Raw genomic sequence first — 17,504 nt, 5'->3', positions numbered from 1 at the left:
AAAAAAGAGAGAGAGAGAGAAAGAGAGAAAAAACTTAAGTGAGAAAAGAGTTTCAGCCGAATAATTCAACCAGAAAATTGGGATAAATGTATTGCTATGAAGATTGCTCATCTATTCTAAATACTTTCATAATTTTAATTGGAATGGGATTTATATACAACATAACTTTTACCTTTAAAGAAAAATACTTACGTTCTTAAAGGTTTTGCTTATCTTTTTCTAAAGTCTAGTTGTGAAATTTTCCACTATACGTAGCATTTACTGGGAAAGTGAAGATTTGCAGAAATGGAGTTCTTAAAATTATGGGACAGTGTTAATTCCAAAATTCCTAAATTGGGCATCAAAAAATAGAGGGACATTTTATGATAATAATATATCACTATCAAATCACAAAAAGACACGGAGGAACCTTAAATGCATCTTGCTAAGTGAAGGAAGCCAATCTGAATAGGCTATATACTGTGTGATTCCAACTACACGGCATTCTGGAAATGGAGACTGTAAAGAGATCAGTATTTGCCAGGGACTAGAAAGGAAAGAGAGAGGATGGGAGCAAGGAATGAGGAAGTGGAACACAGGGGATATTTAGAGCAGTGAAATTATTCCTTATGATACTGTAATGGTACATACATATCCTTGTATATTTGTCAAAACCAACAGAATGTAAAACAAAAAAGAGTGAACCTTAATAAAAACTATTTTATGCTGAGGTTCTCAAACTTTTATATTACTCATTTGAGAAAGATTTCAGATTAAATCATATTTGTACTAAAAGAGAGACAGTAACCTGCTCTCTGACTGGGGGAGAGAGAGCCCCCATGTGGGGCTTTAACCCATGAACTTGGAGATCATGACCTGAGCCAAAGTCAGACGCTTAACCGACTGAGCCACCCAGGCATCTCAAGGTACGAAAATTCTTAAAGTCTACTGACTTCATCCGATAAAGTCAAATGCCAAAGTGATAGGTGAGTGGTTATTGCATTTAACTACCAAAATGTTGCTTTCTGGCTATATTTGAAAATAGCAATGGAGAAGCAGCTTTTAATTCAGCCATCATCTCTCTATTGTTTTGATAGTTTACGAATCAAGTGGTGTATCAAAATACATTATTTTATCTTAAAAACAACACTGCAAGACAGATAACGTTCCTACCTAACATTTAGGAAAGCTAAGGTTCACAGAAGCCTCAAAACCACTAGTGAATTACAAGTATTGCTAGAAGTTAAGTTAATTCATCTTTTTAACTACCTGTTTGTGTAATTATATATATATATATATGTATGTATAATTATGTATATATATATACACACACAATATAACAAATGCAACTTATACTTTTGAGCACCTATGTGCTATACATTTTGTCAAATACTTATGATCTGGCAATGAACAGAATGCAACCCACTCTGGCCCATTTAAAAATGTTTAAGGTGAATTTTCTCTTCAGCATCAATTCCTCTTTTATATAAACTAGAAATCTGGGAACCATCCAGAACCTAGTGATATCTCTGGAGACCTAACTGTTTGGAAGACTTCGCCTCTCGTTTAAAATAATCAGTCTCGTGGAAGACCTGGGCTTGAAATAGATTTAGTCTCTTACCAGCTGCTTAACCTTGGGCAATTCACTTACCCTTACTGAGCCTCATTTTCCTCATCTACAAGAAGAATACTAAGTACCATTCTTGCATCGCCATTGTTAGTATTAAATGAATTTATGTACATGCAAAAGTATTTTTTCATGGGAAGACAATTAGAAACAGTGATATGATACCACATGTGCCAAAGACAATACAGGTGGTCTTCCCAGTGCAGTACAAACTATCATAGTGACCTTGAGCAAATACTGTCACCTCTCTGCCACTTTTGCACACTACAGAAAGAAAAGATAAGACTAGAAATTATTTCATGTACCTCATTGGTCTCACGCTTTGGTTACTCATTCTAAAAATAATAATGTTGCCTCAAGATCCAAGACTTCAGGGACTTTTGTTTTCTTCAGTGCTCTACCCCCAGGGCCTAGAAGAGTCACTGACACATACTAAGTGCCCAATACATATCTGTCGAGTGAATGAATGAATGAATGAATGCAGAAAATTTGTATTTGCATGAAAGCAAACCTTGCTGCAGCATAGTATTTCTAGGTATGTCCCGAATAAATAATCGAAGGAAAATTCAATTAACTACCATGAGGTATGTGTGCATGATACAAGTGCATGCATGCACACACACACACACACACACACACACACACACACACACAGATTCTCTCTCATATACTGTGGCTAAATTTGGGCACATGCTGAAGCCCAAATTCAAATGATGTGTCTTGAGTAAGGTAAAGCACTCAAAATCTATTAAGAAACTATCTCAGCATGTAATAATCATAGATTTAAAAAAATATATGAAATAAAAGAAAATCCTGATGATTGTACACCCTAAAATAGTGCCACGGTGCCTGAGTGGCTCAGTCCATTAAGCATCCTACTCTTGATTTCAGCTCAGGTCACGATCTCATCATATAGAGCCCTAGGTAGGACTCAGTGCTGACAGTGCAGAGCCTGCTTGGGATTCTGTCTCTCTCTCTTTCTGCTCCACTCCAGCTCCCCACGGTCACTCTCACTGTCTCTCAAAATAAAAAAAAGTATTTACTTTGAGAGAGAGAGTGTGTGAGCATGGGAAAGGCAGAGAAAGAGACAGAGAGAGAGAGAGAGAGAGGGAGAGAGAGAATCCTAACCAGGCTCCACACTGTCAGTACAAGGCCCGACGCGGGGCTCAAACTCATGAACTGTGAGATCATGACCTGAGCCAAAACCAAGATCTGGACGCTTAACCAGCTGAACCACTCAGGTGCCGCAAAATAATTAAATAAACTAAAAAAATAAAATAAAATAAAATCTATAAAATGAAATGAAATAAAATAAAATAAAATAAAATAAAATAAAATAAAATAGTGCTAACATTACAGACTGAGTACTTAAATGAGTAAAGAGTATGAGATGGAAATTGATTCAAATAAGATAATTTGCTTACAGTCACAAAACAGCAGACTTTACTCAGATTTGAGCTATTGAGGTCATAGAAAGCTGCTAGTTCCAGCATTCTGAAACTTCCAACTAAACAGAGAAGCTGGACATTCAGATTTCTTATGAAATCTCCCAATCTTTAAGGGCTGGCAATGAATTCAAGTGGATATATTTATATGGAAAAACAAACAAAAAACCTTTTGGATATCTTGGTATGAGAAAACTAGAAATGCAATAGAAGGTCAAAGAAAAAATATTTACTGAGAGCCATCACTGTGCAAAATTCTACTTTCAGTTCTAATTTTAAATCTTTATGCAAAACTATATCGCAGTAACTTATGCTCCATTTTATAAATTTAAAAACAATAAACTAAGTTATCCTTCCAATACATGTTTATTGAAGTTCTCTTATATGTCAGGACCTGAGCCAACTTGTAGAAACACTGTAGAGTAGTAAATATGAGATCCCTAGAAGCATCCCAGGAGCTGACAAGCATAGAAGTGTCATGGGAGCCGGGCGCCTCGTGGCTCAGTCTGGTAAGCTTCCGACTTTGGCTCAGGTTGTGATCTCATGGCTTGTGGGCCCAAGCCCCGCGTCGGGCCCTGTGCTGACAGCCCAGAGCCTGAGGCCTGCTTCGGACTCTGTGTCTCCTTCTGTCACTGCCCCTCCCCAGCATGTGCTCTGTCCCTTTCTGTCTTTCAAAAATAAATAAATGTAAAAAAAAAAAAAATTTAGAAGTGTCATGGGAGCAATGATTGCTTCTTTTTTTTTTAATTTTTTTAATGTTTATTCATTTCTGAGAGACAGAGCATGAGCTGGGAAGGGGCAGAGAGAGAGACACAGAATCTGAAGCAGGCTCCAGGGTCTGAGCTGTCAGCACAGAGCCCGACGTGAGGCTCGAACTCAGGAACTAACTCAGGAACTGCGAGATCATGACCTGAACCGAAGTTGGATCCAGGTGCCCCAGAAATGATTGCTTCTAAGAAGCGTATGGAACATGTGCATGACTTTAATTTCTCCTAAATACTTGCCCAGTTCTTAGGTGCAGATTTGGGGTAAATAGATAAAATATTCATTCCTAAGGTCTGAAGTTCAGGAAAATGTTCTGGAAAAAAAAAAAGAATATTCTTATTTACTTAGTATCATAAAGGCTTTCAGAATGGTGGAGCTCTAAGTTAGATCAAATCAAGACAGCCGTATAAGAGCAGTCTTCCAGGAAGCTATCAGATCAAATAATGACAATTCCCCAGGATCGAGTCTTTGAAGAATTTCTGGTCCCACTCTGCACTCTAGTGCCTGCTAGCCTGCTGCTTTTTACCTTGACAGCAGGTTTTTGGTTTTTCAATGCTACTTCACAGCTAGAGAGGAAGGAAAGGACATAAGGCACATCAAAATGCTAAAGCCATTAAAAGAAAAAAAAAGAAATATCAAGTTCCAAATAATAAAAAAAAAAAATTTAACTTAATTCAATCTTTAAAACAATCTTAAATCTTAAAGCTAGTGCAGTTCTAACAAGTTGCAGTCATTTTTCTTGAATAGATGTTTCCTGCATTGCTCCACGACCAGTTAATTTCCAGAGTCCTGGAAAATAGATTCTGACAATGTTTGCCAGTTATCTCACAGCTTTTACGGAGGAGAATATTTGTAGAGGCCCTTACTCCACAGTTTTTGATGACATTGCTCGGATGATCTATATTTCACCTAGAATTGTGTTGCTTATCTAATCATAAATGGAACAGCCAGAGCGCCTGGATGGGCAGTCGGTTAAGCATCAGACTCTTGGTTTCCGCTCAGGTCATGATCTCATGAGTGGTGAGATTGAGGCCCTGGATCCAGCTGACAGTTCAGAACCTGCTTGGATTCTCTCTCTCCCTCTCTCTCTGCCCCTCCCCCACTTGCATGTGTGTGCTATCAAAATAAACAAACTTTAGGAAAAAACAGCAAAATCAACACTATAATAATGATAATGGAAAGAAAAAGAAAGCACAAAGTAGTCAGAATGACTGGAAAGAGCTCATTCTGAATATAAAAGGACTACTATGTTTTTATAAAGGATACAGTAGTGTTTTATACAAAATTCATGTACAAAATTGAATAATTCCCCACCCCAATTTTTAGCTGCAAAAGCAACTAGAAATCAGATTTATCCTTAAAGATGCAGTTTGCCAAACCTTTTCTGAGTAACTTCTGAACAGAAAGAAGACACACACAAAACTACATTCAAAGGGAATATGACATATTTTCTCAGCCTTTTAAAAAAATAACTTCAACCCCACCTATCAGCTACCTTCTCAATTTAAAATATTTATGCAATAAATCATTTTTGGTATGTGAAAAAATGCAGAGTACAAAATATACCTATAGATTTTCATCCAGCCATCTACTTGTACAGGGGTGACCACAGATGAAAGAAAGAAAATAATTCTAGATGAGAGGTGGGAGGAAGAAAACAGAAAAGAAGGAAGAACATAAGAAAGATAAAAGAGATACAGACTAAGAATATATACCACTACTTGGTACTGGCTGTATCTGGGTGTTACTATTCTTTTTCTTTTTAACTTGTATTTACGTCCTAATATCTTAACAATCTGCTAATATGACTTTATTTATAGTATATCTCTAAATGCAGCCATAATTTTTAACAAGCAAAAAGAAATACTACGCTTTTTTAATTGTTAATATATTTTAATGTTTATTTATTTATTTTGGGAGAGAGAGAGTGCAAGCAAGGGAGGGACAGAGAGAAGGAGAGAGAGAATCCCAAGCAGACTTGCACTGTCAGTGCAGAGCCCAATGCGGGGGATGGAATTCATAAACTGTGAGATCATGACCTGAACCTAAATCAAAAGTTGGATGCTCAGTTGACTGTACCACCCAGGCACCCCAGAAGTACCATCTTAATGAAAGAAGAGAAACCACACTGAGATTAAGATGTTAGCATACAAATGATTATGATTTCAAACAATTAATACTACTTGTTTTACCTCCATAATAACTCTCTGTGTAAAGGGCTGAATAACATACCTGATTTTCTCATCAAGTTAAAAAAAAATCAAGTTTTAGCTATTTGGGTTATGGTAATATTCGATTACTTAATTAAACTTAAATTAACCTTTAAGTCATATGAACTATTATTAGTGTGAATAATATTCTAACTTAATTACATACATACACTATACTATACAGTTTTAAGTATCCAAATTGTTTAAATTATTTTCTCAAAATTCAGTATTGAAATATATTATTTGTGTTTGCCACAAAATGACTGTACAATGAATCTGGACAGTTTTAGTTTGAAAATTATGGAATAGTTAGATGTTTAAGTTATTAGATAATAAAAATCTCTCAAAATCTAAATTGTTTTTAATGTAATAGTCAATTAATACAGCTAATATTTTCTGCATAATGATTTTATGTCACAATATGTTACTTACACATTCATTTTCTATCTGATAATAAAGATGTATTTTTAATTGAGCAGAAGATAACGCAATACTTTTTCATATAATCTATGCATTAAGATTGTTAGTATAAATACACGAACAAGCATATTGTTTTAAAAATGGCTTACCTAATTTTTACCCAAAACATTTTATTTCTAATGTACACCAGTAAAATAAATTACTAATAAAAACAACTTCTGGTTATAAAAATCTTCCAATGAAGCACCTTTTCTGAAAGCTTTCACTGAAGAAAAATTCAAGAATTGAAAGAAAACCTGTGACTGATGACAGACTTGACAGTCTGAGGCACTTTAATCTTTGTAAAATTTAAAGGAATTTCTTACAATATTTTCATTCCCTAATATAGCGAATGAAATACAATATAAAGTGCATTTGATCAACACTGGTAATTGATATGTTAACTTTTATTTCCTATTCAATATTACCAGGATAATAGCAAATCAAAATATGTCCAGTGAATTTTTGTGTATGATATTTAACAAGATGTCTACTCAAGTAGTTTAAGTTGTAGGGAAAATTTTATAAAGGCTTACCCCATTTTTTGGAAAAGCAATCCATCCCAAGTCCCCCATGACAGTACGTGAATCCAATAAATTCACTGAAAGAAAAAGAATACAAAACTGAGTCAAATGTATAAAAAAGCATCACTATTTTCATAGTGTTATTAAGAGTGCATATTTCTTACATAAATGGAGTTAGATTAAGTATTCATTATGATGAATACAAGAGTGATAATTCAGTGAAAACATTATTTGAATGCAAGAGAATAAGTGATTTTGAATAAACATTTGGAAAACAATTACAGCAAATATAAACAAGTCATTACTCTACGTGCTCTTTTTTGTCAAACAAGGATAAAGGAAAAGAACTGGTAATAAGAAAAAGAAAAAAATGAAGGTCCACAGAAAACCGTATAAAGACCAAGCCACTTCTTTAATGGCTCTAAATTTGGGGATTAAGCTGCCATAACATTGTGACTAAACATACTGTATTTTAATGTTATAAAGCAATTAACAAATAATTTACATTAAATAAAAATAAGCTATTCCCAAGCTTGTAAGATTTTTTTGTGATATTAACTGAAATCTGTAATCCAAATTGCAAATTAAATTAAGAAATAAATCTACACACCTTTAACCGATCCAAGAAAATTATAGTAGCTTTCAGAGTTGTTGCTATACCTAACTGTCCACTGCATTCCCCAAAATATCAGCTACTTACAAATAACCATAGTCTAAAATGTGCTTCTTACAGAACTATCAACTACATTTTTGAAATGCAGACCTCAATTATGGCTGGATCTCCTAAATTTCGGGGAACTCCAAGAATAAAAGTCTTTTTTTAATTATATGAAATTTATTGTCAAATTAGTTTGAATATCATCATTCCAAAAGGAAGCCACGAAAGAGTATGTACATACACGTGCACCCACACTCATCCACATACACACACACTGTTTATATTTCAACAGGTTTGCCTATTTTTCTCTCCCCCTAAATTAAATTAAGGATACTGAGCAGTCAAACTGCTTCAGACCTGGATCACAGATCATTATCTTTTCAGCCTATTATGCCTAACCCAAATGATCTACCTGGCCCAACATGCAGCTAAACCACTTTGAATAAGCATGGCATATGGACCCAAAAGGAAAACAACTGGGTTAATCCTAGTTGGAGGTACTGAAGCTTCTTTAAACTACATTCAAGAACCACTATGTTGAAATGCCACCAATTCTAAAAAAAAAGGATTCTATCTGTAGTATAAAGCTGGAGTAGTAAAGTAGTAAAAGTTGATAGGTTGGAAAATGTGTTACAATACTCCTATAAGAAAATTTAGAAAAAATTATTACAATCAAGGACATTAGGATCATAAGTTAAATTTAAAAAATTAGGTACTGTAGAAATTATGTGCGTTTAAGCCTTATTATCCATTGATTTATTTCAGAGAACATTTGCAAACATGTATATCTTATATGCTAATTTAATAGTCTCTGATAATAGTAGTAATATAAAGATAAATCCAAAGTTTTAAAGTTCTAGAAAACACAGATATACACTCAATACCACATATATATGAAAACCTTTTATGATGTGTATGTATTTAATAAACTTGTCTATTTTCCTCATTAGGTTCTGAGCTCTTTAAAAATCCATGCCTATAGAATGTCTATCATCTTTAGGCTACACATATAGTGGCTTTAGAGAATAATAAAACAATTTGTTGGATTATTCTTTTTTAGAAGAAATTGGCCTAGCTGAAAAACTATTGTTTCAAACAGTAAAGACAATAAACAAACCAAAACTGTTCCATTACCCACTGACCTTGCAAATACACCAGCCATCCAACTAAATCTAATTTTTTAGTTACATCCATACTCTTTTTATTCTATTGTTGGCTTTTCTAGTCTCCATGGGAATAAAGCTACATTAAACTTAAATGTCCTTGTCCTCATTTTAGTTTTTCTGGAACACTAGGGCTATGTCTAGACATGACTAAATACCAGGGGAGTACAGAACCTAAATCATTATGTTTATTCATCCTTATGATTCATTTGATTCACCTTTGATATTGAGCAGCAGTGTATCTGTGTAGACCTGATAAAGTAGAGCAAATCAGCAAGCTAAAGGCCTTCTACTATGATGGCAGTCGAACTGAACTTAATCCTGTGGTGGCAAACTGATGTGAATAGGAATTCTAGGAATTCCTAACTAGCCTGCCAGGAGAAACACAGCATTCCTTGTAGACCTCTTAATAACATGTGGATCTTCAAATATTCATTATTAACAACACATTTCCAGATGTCTTTCTAAAATTTAGTTCCTTTCGCTTGAATTAACTTTAATCTGAATTACTATTCTTTTTTTTTTTTTTTTTGGCTTAAAAGGTATATGTGTGTGAAATTAAATGAATAAATTGAAAATACTAGGTAGGCTGTTAATACAATTTATTAGGCGTTTTCAACATTGGAATACATTACCAAACACATGAGAATACCCATGATAGGAATGCACATTATCTTTCTTATGAAGACTTTGTCAAAACTTTTTCTTCAGATAAACAGACACATATGTCACTTCCTACTACTGTCTAAAACTGTTTTTTCTTTTTGAAACAGATGTTTTCATAAAATTCACAATGTAAAGAAGATATTTATACATATGATTACAAAATTGGAAATTATAAAAAGGGTAAAATTAGATGTTTCAGGCAATTACTTGCAGGTTGATATATCATAATTTTGTTCACATAATTCAGAGGAAATTGGAATTTGATGCCTCAGGAAAAATAATTAAAATTATAGCTAGATAGGTAGATAGAGATATTTACATGAAGATAGAAATATAGATATATATAGAGAGAGATGTAGAGATTATATAAATGTAGAGATACAGAGTGTTAGCTCTCTACAAAATCTCCCAAGTTTTACACATGCTGTTTTAGCTGTCTCAGATGCCCTTTCCCCCATCTGAATTTCTAAACTCTTCATTTGTCCAATAACACATATTTCAGGAACTGTTTTCTCCCAGAAGCCATCCTAGTCCTCTTTCCTAAACCTAGGTAAGCTATTATTACTGAATCTTCTATTAGCACCCAATTATTAGCTCCAAAACACTGAATATACGGAATTGTACTGTTGCCTTAAAGGAATACCACGTTTGACTCATGCCTTTGAACCTAGCTTGCACTCAGAACAGCTGAATAGCTGTTTGTCTTATTAATGAATCATTTGGTCAGTGGGCAGATCAGGAGGGTGTGTCTGAATCAACATACACCAGTGATTCTCAACATGGGCATCCAATAATATCTGGAGACATTCCTGATTGTCATAACTGGAGGGTGGGAGGAATATTTGCTACTGGCTTTTCATGGGAAGAAACCAGGTATGCAGCTAAGCATTTCTTAATGCACAGCAAAGCTTTCCCCACTCCCCAGTAAGTAATTATGTGGCTTAAATTTCACTAGTGCCAAAGTTAAGAAACCCTGGTATACACCTATGATGCTACCAGAAAATCTCTACTTTCACATTCTTTGACCAGTACAGCAGTAACATGATATTCATTAATAGAAGTTAGCACATTTGGAGGCATTCCTTATAAATTAAAACTAAGGAAATAAGAGTAATAAAAATTGAAATCTTATTTAAGGGGAAATAGATTGTTCTTATTACCCAACACCCTTAAAATTATTCTTCACATAACTAATATAACTGTTATTACAAGTGTTCTTATTTATCCTCTAATAATTTCCCAACATTTATGATGGCATGCATGAAAAAACACTATGACACTGATATTATTAATGCCTCCATTTCCCCCACTACTTAAGCTAGTTACATAAAAAACAGAAGTTTAGACATAGAATATACATAAATGTGAATTTTCAGAACTTCATTACCCAATTTCATTACCGAATTTATTAAAAGGGGAGATTGGCAGTAATGGAGCACAGTCACTAAGTATCTTCTGTGCAACAATTACAGTAATTAAATTGTTCTGAACAGTATATATGCTTGTTGTAAATTGCAATGAATACACAATGAGTATTGATCTTCATTGTACAACTTAATTAAAACTTGTCTGGGAGAAGCCACTAATGAATATAATTAGAGGGAATGTTTGATACCACAGTTACTCCGGGAGACATTAATTAGATATCAGAAATTTTATGGAAAATGTTTTTATTCTATTATTTATATTTTAAAATAAAGCTACACTATTAGACTGAAAGACAGTCTTCAAGGTCATTTCCCTCAGCCATTATATAATTACAATGAAGATGGGCATATTGGTTGGTATTCTCATCAGTAATTAAGAAGGCTGATTCTCCAGGAGAAATAACTCTTCAGGGGTCAATGAGTATATAGTCTATTACAAATTCCTAAAGTTAATATAGGGAGAAAAAAGACTCACTACTGTAAGAACTTTTTAATAAGTAAAAATAAGTTAACTGTCCAACCAAATAACAGATTATAATGATTATAATTGAAATTAACTCAAACTAATCTTAAGTATGCTTTAATTTCATTACTACACACTAATAATTTTAATTCTTTCTTTCACAAACAGAAAGCTTTTAAAGAATTTACTTCCAGAAAAGCCAGAGAGTTTCTAACTCATTCTTTTGGTTGCGATTCAAGGGTGGGGGAAAGAAAGGATAGAATGAGTAAATTGGAATATGCATAAGAAGTTTCCTAAGTTTTCAACTTTACACACTGTAACAATTAAAGATTAATTTGAGTCAATAATTCAAATATGCTCTTCAATAATCATAACTTTCAAATATTCATAACTTTCCATATATCATTCTGATTCCATATCTTTCTCCTTAATATCTTGCTAATATTAGTCATAAAATGTGGAAAAAATTTATTGGGTTGTCCAGGAACACCCTGGGGTGAAGGTGTTTTGAAACTTTAAAGAGTTAAAAGACAGCTCAAGGGGGACCGTAGGTGGGTCATTCGATTAAATGTCCAACCTTGGCTCAGGGCATGATCTCATGGTTTGTTGAGGTCAAGCCCCGCATCAGGCTCTGCACTGACAGTGTGGTGCCTGCTTGGGACTCTCTCTCACTCTCTCTCTCTCTCCCCCACTCCCTCTGTCCCTCCCCCACTCATGTGCATGTGCTCTCTTTCTCTCAAATTAAACAAATTTTACAAAAAGACAGCTCGAGGACACTCAATCCCAGCACCATCAGTGTTCAAGGCCTTGAGAGAAACTGTGATCCTTATAAAATAAAGAACCAGAATCATATTCTTACTCATATATTGTTTCTGTTTTTCCCGTGATCTTTACATAAACATAATTGTAATGGTATTTGGACCTCCACCACAGTATAAAGAGAGAATACTTTGGATTAGTAGCAGATAAAATAGCATTCTCTTTCTTTGAAAGCATTGACTCAAAGCCCCATTGCATACAGTAGAATTTTGATAGATGCTTATTTATTGATTTCCATTTAACAATATCAGAAAAGCTACTGGATTCAATTATAGCACACATTTTACTGATCTGCGGGAACAAACCCCAGATGTACAGCTGTCCAGCCTCTCTCCATGGTCCCATTCAGCACAGATGTGATTTCTTGCTTCCAGGCTAAATTTTATAATTTGACAACTGCTGCAGGGAACAAAGAACAGTTGACAATATGAGTGCAAGGAAAGAGTACATGTGTTTCCCATTGGAAAACTAAATTTGTAAATTTGGTAAAAATTATGTTATAAGTTTAGAAGTGTTATGTAGATTTCTGGGATCCCTTTACTTGAAGGCAAAATTCCATAACCAACAGTATTTCTGCAGACAACAAATGGGAGATGTTTTTTTTTTTTAATTCGGAGCAACCCTTGTGCACAATCTTTTCCAGGAAAAAAAAATGAAAGAATATGGAGAAAGGAATTTATTCAGTGCATACTATGCGTCAGATATTCTATCAAGTAACTTCCATTGAATCTTCCCAATAAACCTATAGGCTCACTACGAAAACTGACAGCTTGCAGTCTCATTCAGAGCCCAGCAGGGAAATCAAGGAAAGAAGAAAGCATCAAGTAATACTTAAAGTCTTCATGACAAACTACAAGCCCTGATTATGGATTCTCACAACCAAGTTCCTTACTTAAAACCTGGATGTAAGATACTTTGATTACAACCATCTACCTCCATGGACATCCAAGGGCCATGAACTAAACCCTAATTATGAATGAACATACTTTATTTGTACATAAAGTATGGCTGGTGAACACTGCTTGAGAAAAATATCATAATTATGTATATATAAACATATATATGTGTGTGTATATATATGCATAATTATATATTATATATATATATATGTAATTAACTAACAGTGGCCTCAAGCCATCAACATTACCTACTAAGTCTATTGTCTTTGAGAAATCAGTTCTCTCATAAATTAAATTACTTTGTAAAGTTTTAGTTAAAATGTTAAAAATAAATCTCATATTCTCTTCCAGCTAATGCCCTCGTCTAAATTCAAATTATTAAATGAGTTGTCAACACTCCTATCTATTTCTGCGTATCCTCTTAATTCTTCTCCTAATCCACTGTAATTTGGATTCAAACTCGCTATCTTTACCAAAACTTCTGTTACCAAGTTTATTTGTGATAATCACGTAGCTCTGAGTTCCTAATTTGGCAGTATTTGGCCATGACCCCCAGGGACAAACTCTCTCATCTTTTATCTTCAGGGACAATATATTTCTGTGACTTTCTTCTACTTGTCTAGCTACTTCTTTCCATTATAAGCTACTGTTCCTGTACCAACCTTCAAACCTTGGCTTTGATTAATACTCTATTTTTCGGGACTGATTACACTTCTCATTCTATACCAATGATTCTTGCCTAAAATATAAGAAAGGAATAAAAATAAAAGAAGAAGCAAAAGAATTTGGAAAGAACAAATGTCTTGGTACCACTCCATACATACTGAATTAGACTGTTTAGGATGGAAAATGATTGGTAAATTTTTTTGTTGATTGCTTGCTTTAATAGTCATGTAAGCATATGTCCTAACATAAGGACCCATGTAGAGAGGCTCATGAATTGCTGTCTTCAGTTACAATGTAGATGTTGATGATCCTCACAAATCCATATATTTTGTCTATTTCTGTCTCCTTAAATCCCGATCAATTTATAAAGCTGCCTACTGGCTTTCAACACATTTATGATATCCAGTCATCCCCAAATGCACAAAGTATCTTCCCTGCACAACAACAAGCAAACATTTCCTGCTATGTTCCCTAGTTCAGTGAATGCAATGTCAAAAAACTACTTGTTCTATCCAGAATTCAGTGAGTCATCTTTGTCTCCCTTTACCTTTACTCCCCCAGCGAATCAGTGACCAATCCCACCCATTCCAACTATATCCTGTATCTAACTCTCTAAACTGCCTGTTCTATTTCCTTCCACAGTACAACCATTCCAGCCAAATTCATGCCATAATTTTTCACTTGAAAAATATCTTAACTGGTGTCTTAGTAGAAAGGCATGATCCCTAACAATTTCCTCAAAACATTGCTTTCAGATAGATCTTTCTACGCAACCAATACGATCGTGTCACTCCCCTACTTCAAACCTTATCGTTATGTTTCATTTTTTAATACAAGTCCTTCCAGGGTTGGTCTCCATTTTCCTCTCCAGTTTCATTCAGGCTTTTCCCTCCTTTCTTTTCCACAATTTGGCAATCCCCAACTTATTTTCAGTTCCATTATGTGGTTTCACTATTGATTCAGTTCTGTCCAATGAGCTGTGAAGGAGACCTGAAGGCAAGGGAGTTTTGGAGAAGAAAATATTAGAAAAGGAAACTCCTGGCTGCTTTGAAAGTTGTTGGGTATGGGTGTGTTTCCTGGATCTGATGCAGCCATCTACAGAAAATAAGGAGAATCAGCAGGAGAGAAAAATCTACAGATTAAGGTTGGCAGAATGAAAGGTTGGGAAGTATCTGGTTCCAAATTATATCATAGAGTAGCTAATCCATCTAAATTTGAAACTTGCTTCTCTTAGGACTTTCTGTTATGTCAGAAAAAAAAATCAATTTTGTTGCTTAATCCACTGAGGAAGTGATTTGCTGTTATTTGCAGAGGAAGACATCCTTACTGATACAATTGCTAAGTGGCAGAATTTGAAGGCAAACTCCAGTCTCTTTTATTCCAGGGTCTGCTCTTCTTCTATCCTGTCTTGGTACCTCTAATATTCTACTAATGGAATTCCAATAGCATTTCCAAATGAGTTACTTAAGCTCAGATTATTTATCTTTGAAGTGATATCTAAAATGAGCTTCGTTGTTCCCTTAAATCTTAATATATTATGCTTAATTGTTGACTACAAAGCATGACTGTTGCCTTTAATGGTTTCAAAATATTTTCATTTCTATTGATTTTGGTATTTTTATTTTTTTTTCTTCATTTTTTTTTCAAAATATTTTTCATATCGTAGGGAGAAGTGTTAGCCACTGCTCTTTGTACACTAAGCAGTAGGATTTCATACTAAGAAGCATAAAACTCTGAAGGAAGCATAAAACAATCAGAAATGCATACTAAAAAATTCTGAATTGTTAATATATTCTGAAATTGTAAACTCATGGAGATGGCAAGGAGGAATTCAGAATTAGTATCCACTGTTAGTCCACACAAAGTTTTTAGGCAAAGGTAACACTGAGATCCATTGACAGCTAAATTATGACTAATGAGCAGTCTGCTACATTCACAGGACACATGGCATGAAAAGAGCAAAACCATATGGTTTTCAGCAGCTACCTTGTCAGGTGTGGTAACCAAACTTGTCAAATCTTACATACTGTTTTCATTCTAAAGAGAAAAGTCAACATTAGATGACATAACAGGCTTGAAAATCATCACATCACAAAATACACTCATTTAGTACCTGCTCAGTTCCACACCACACTGTGTATATATGAAGCTGTTCCTTATAAAATAGCATAAATCTTTAACAGTTGAAATAAATGTGCTTATTCACAATTCACTTTTTGAATGGTTCACCGCACAGAGAATATTCATTAATTCTATGGTTCTGATTTGCTACTATGTAAGCTTGTGGAAATGATTTTACTTTGAGGGACTCAATTTTCATATCTTTAATATCAGTGATTGAAACTAATAAAGTTATATGTGTCTGTGCTTAATATATGTTGTATCACTTAGTCTTAGCAATGATCCTTTGGTATGTTTTTCCCCCATTTTTCAGATAAGGAAATTGAAGTGGAGAAAAGTTAAATAAGGCAGTGGTCCAAGGTCCCAGAGCTAATAAGCACACAGCTGGAATATAAATCCAAGCCTTATCTAACTCCAAAGCTCTTGCTCTTGCTTCTATATCACACTTGCCCAATGTTGGCCTTGCTGAATCCAAAGGTTTACTCCTTTGAAACTCTTAACTCTTATACCTCAATGAGTTTTATTAGATCAATGAATTCTGAATAATATGTTACAGAAGCCAGCATCTACCATAACATTCTAATAGTACTGTATATAAGATGGAAACCTTCAGATATATTAATCCAAACAGAAAAATCATTAGTTTTTCCTGGGTTAAATCACAGTTTAGTATCAAATTTCCAACAAGATTCAAGTTAGTTACAAGATTCCTGAAAGCCAAAGGGTGAGCAACAAAATCATTATGAACTCTCTTTTTTTAATTTTTAATTTTGCTATTCATTATGCTTTGCACATGTTAACTGGGGGCAAAACAGAGCATATATTTGTCCAGGTATACTTTGTCCTTAGATGCCAAAAAGCACATAAAAACAGAATGTTAAATATATGCAAAGTTGATTCTTGGTTTTGGATGCATCCTTACCCCAGTCCCTAATTATCCCTAATGCTTGACTGAAATCCCACAAACTGCAAAACAATCTATATAATCATTAGCTTTCAAGCCTTCAGGGTAGGGTAAATGATGATTGAATCTGAACATGAACTAAAACAGAAACTTGCACAAAATCACAGAATGCATTTTAAGGTGATGGCATCTCCAAAAAAATGAGTAAAAACTTGGGTAGCCCAGTAGCCCTTTTTGTAAAATGAGAAGTGAGCCAAATTTTTGCTGTCAACTGAAGTCATTATGCTCATTATCAGTGTTATAGTTCAGTTAAAATTTAATTCTGATGTAAACCCTACATAATAATTCTTTATTACCTAAAATATTTTTAAAAACCTATATACTAAAAAAATGGGTGGGTAGTGATTTATCATGAAAAACTAGTCAAAATGTACAGCAATACAGACATAAGTATGAACAAATATTTTGCCCAATAACATTAGGTGGCTGAATATAAACAGTTCAGTACCCAGCCCTAATTACCCATCTCGAAATAGCTGGCAGCATTCATGACAACAGGAAAGTATTTTTATGTTAGTTTATTAAATACAGTGAGTTCTATATCTTATAGGATGTAAGATTGATGATCTAATAGCAGTTATGCTTGCCCAGTTAACCTGGTGCCTAAACTCGATTTTTTTTAATCAAAATGTAACCTCAGTACTTGGCT

General features: G+C 34.3%; 1 protein-coding gene across 11 annotated transcripts in view; it reads right to left on the bottom strand.

Annotated features, from left to right (window-relative positions):
- Positions 1-17,504, bottom strand: part of EPHA5 (EPH receptor A5) — a 336,378-nt gene that overhangs the window by 295,136 nt on the left and 23,738 nt on the right. For all 11 annotated transcript variants that reach the window (XR_008296293.1, XM_053217288.1, XM_027057664.2 and 8 more), the window contains exon 2: positions 7,022-7,086. Coding sequence is in view for 10 of the 11 variants with exons in the window: in XM_053217288.1 (XP_053073263.1) it covers positions 7,022-7,086 (65 nt within the window). In the remaining variant the exon portion in view is untranslated. The remainder of the gene's footprint in view (positions 1-7,021; positions 7,087-17,504) is intronic.

Source organism: Acinonyx jubatus, chromosome B1, assembly GCF_027475565.1.
Source record: "Acinonyx jubatus isolate Ajub_Pintada_27869175 chromosome B1, VMU_Ajub_asm_v1.0, whole genome shotgun sequence".
NCBI classification, from domain to species: domain Eukaryota; kingdom Metazoa; phylum Chordata; class Mammalia; order Carnivora; family Felidae; genus Acinonyx; species Acinonyx jubatus.
Note: the sequence above shows the minus strand (reverse complement) of the source record. Positions and strands in the feature narration are given on the sequence as shown.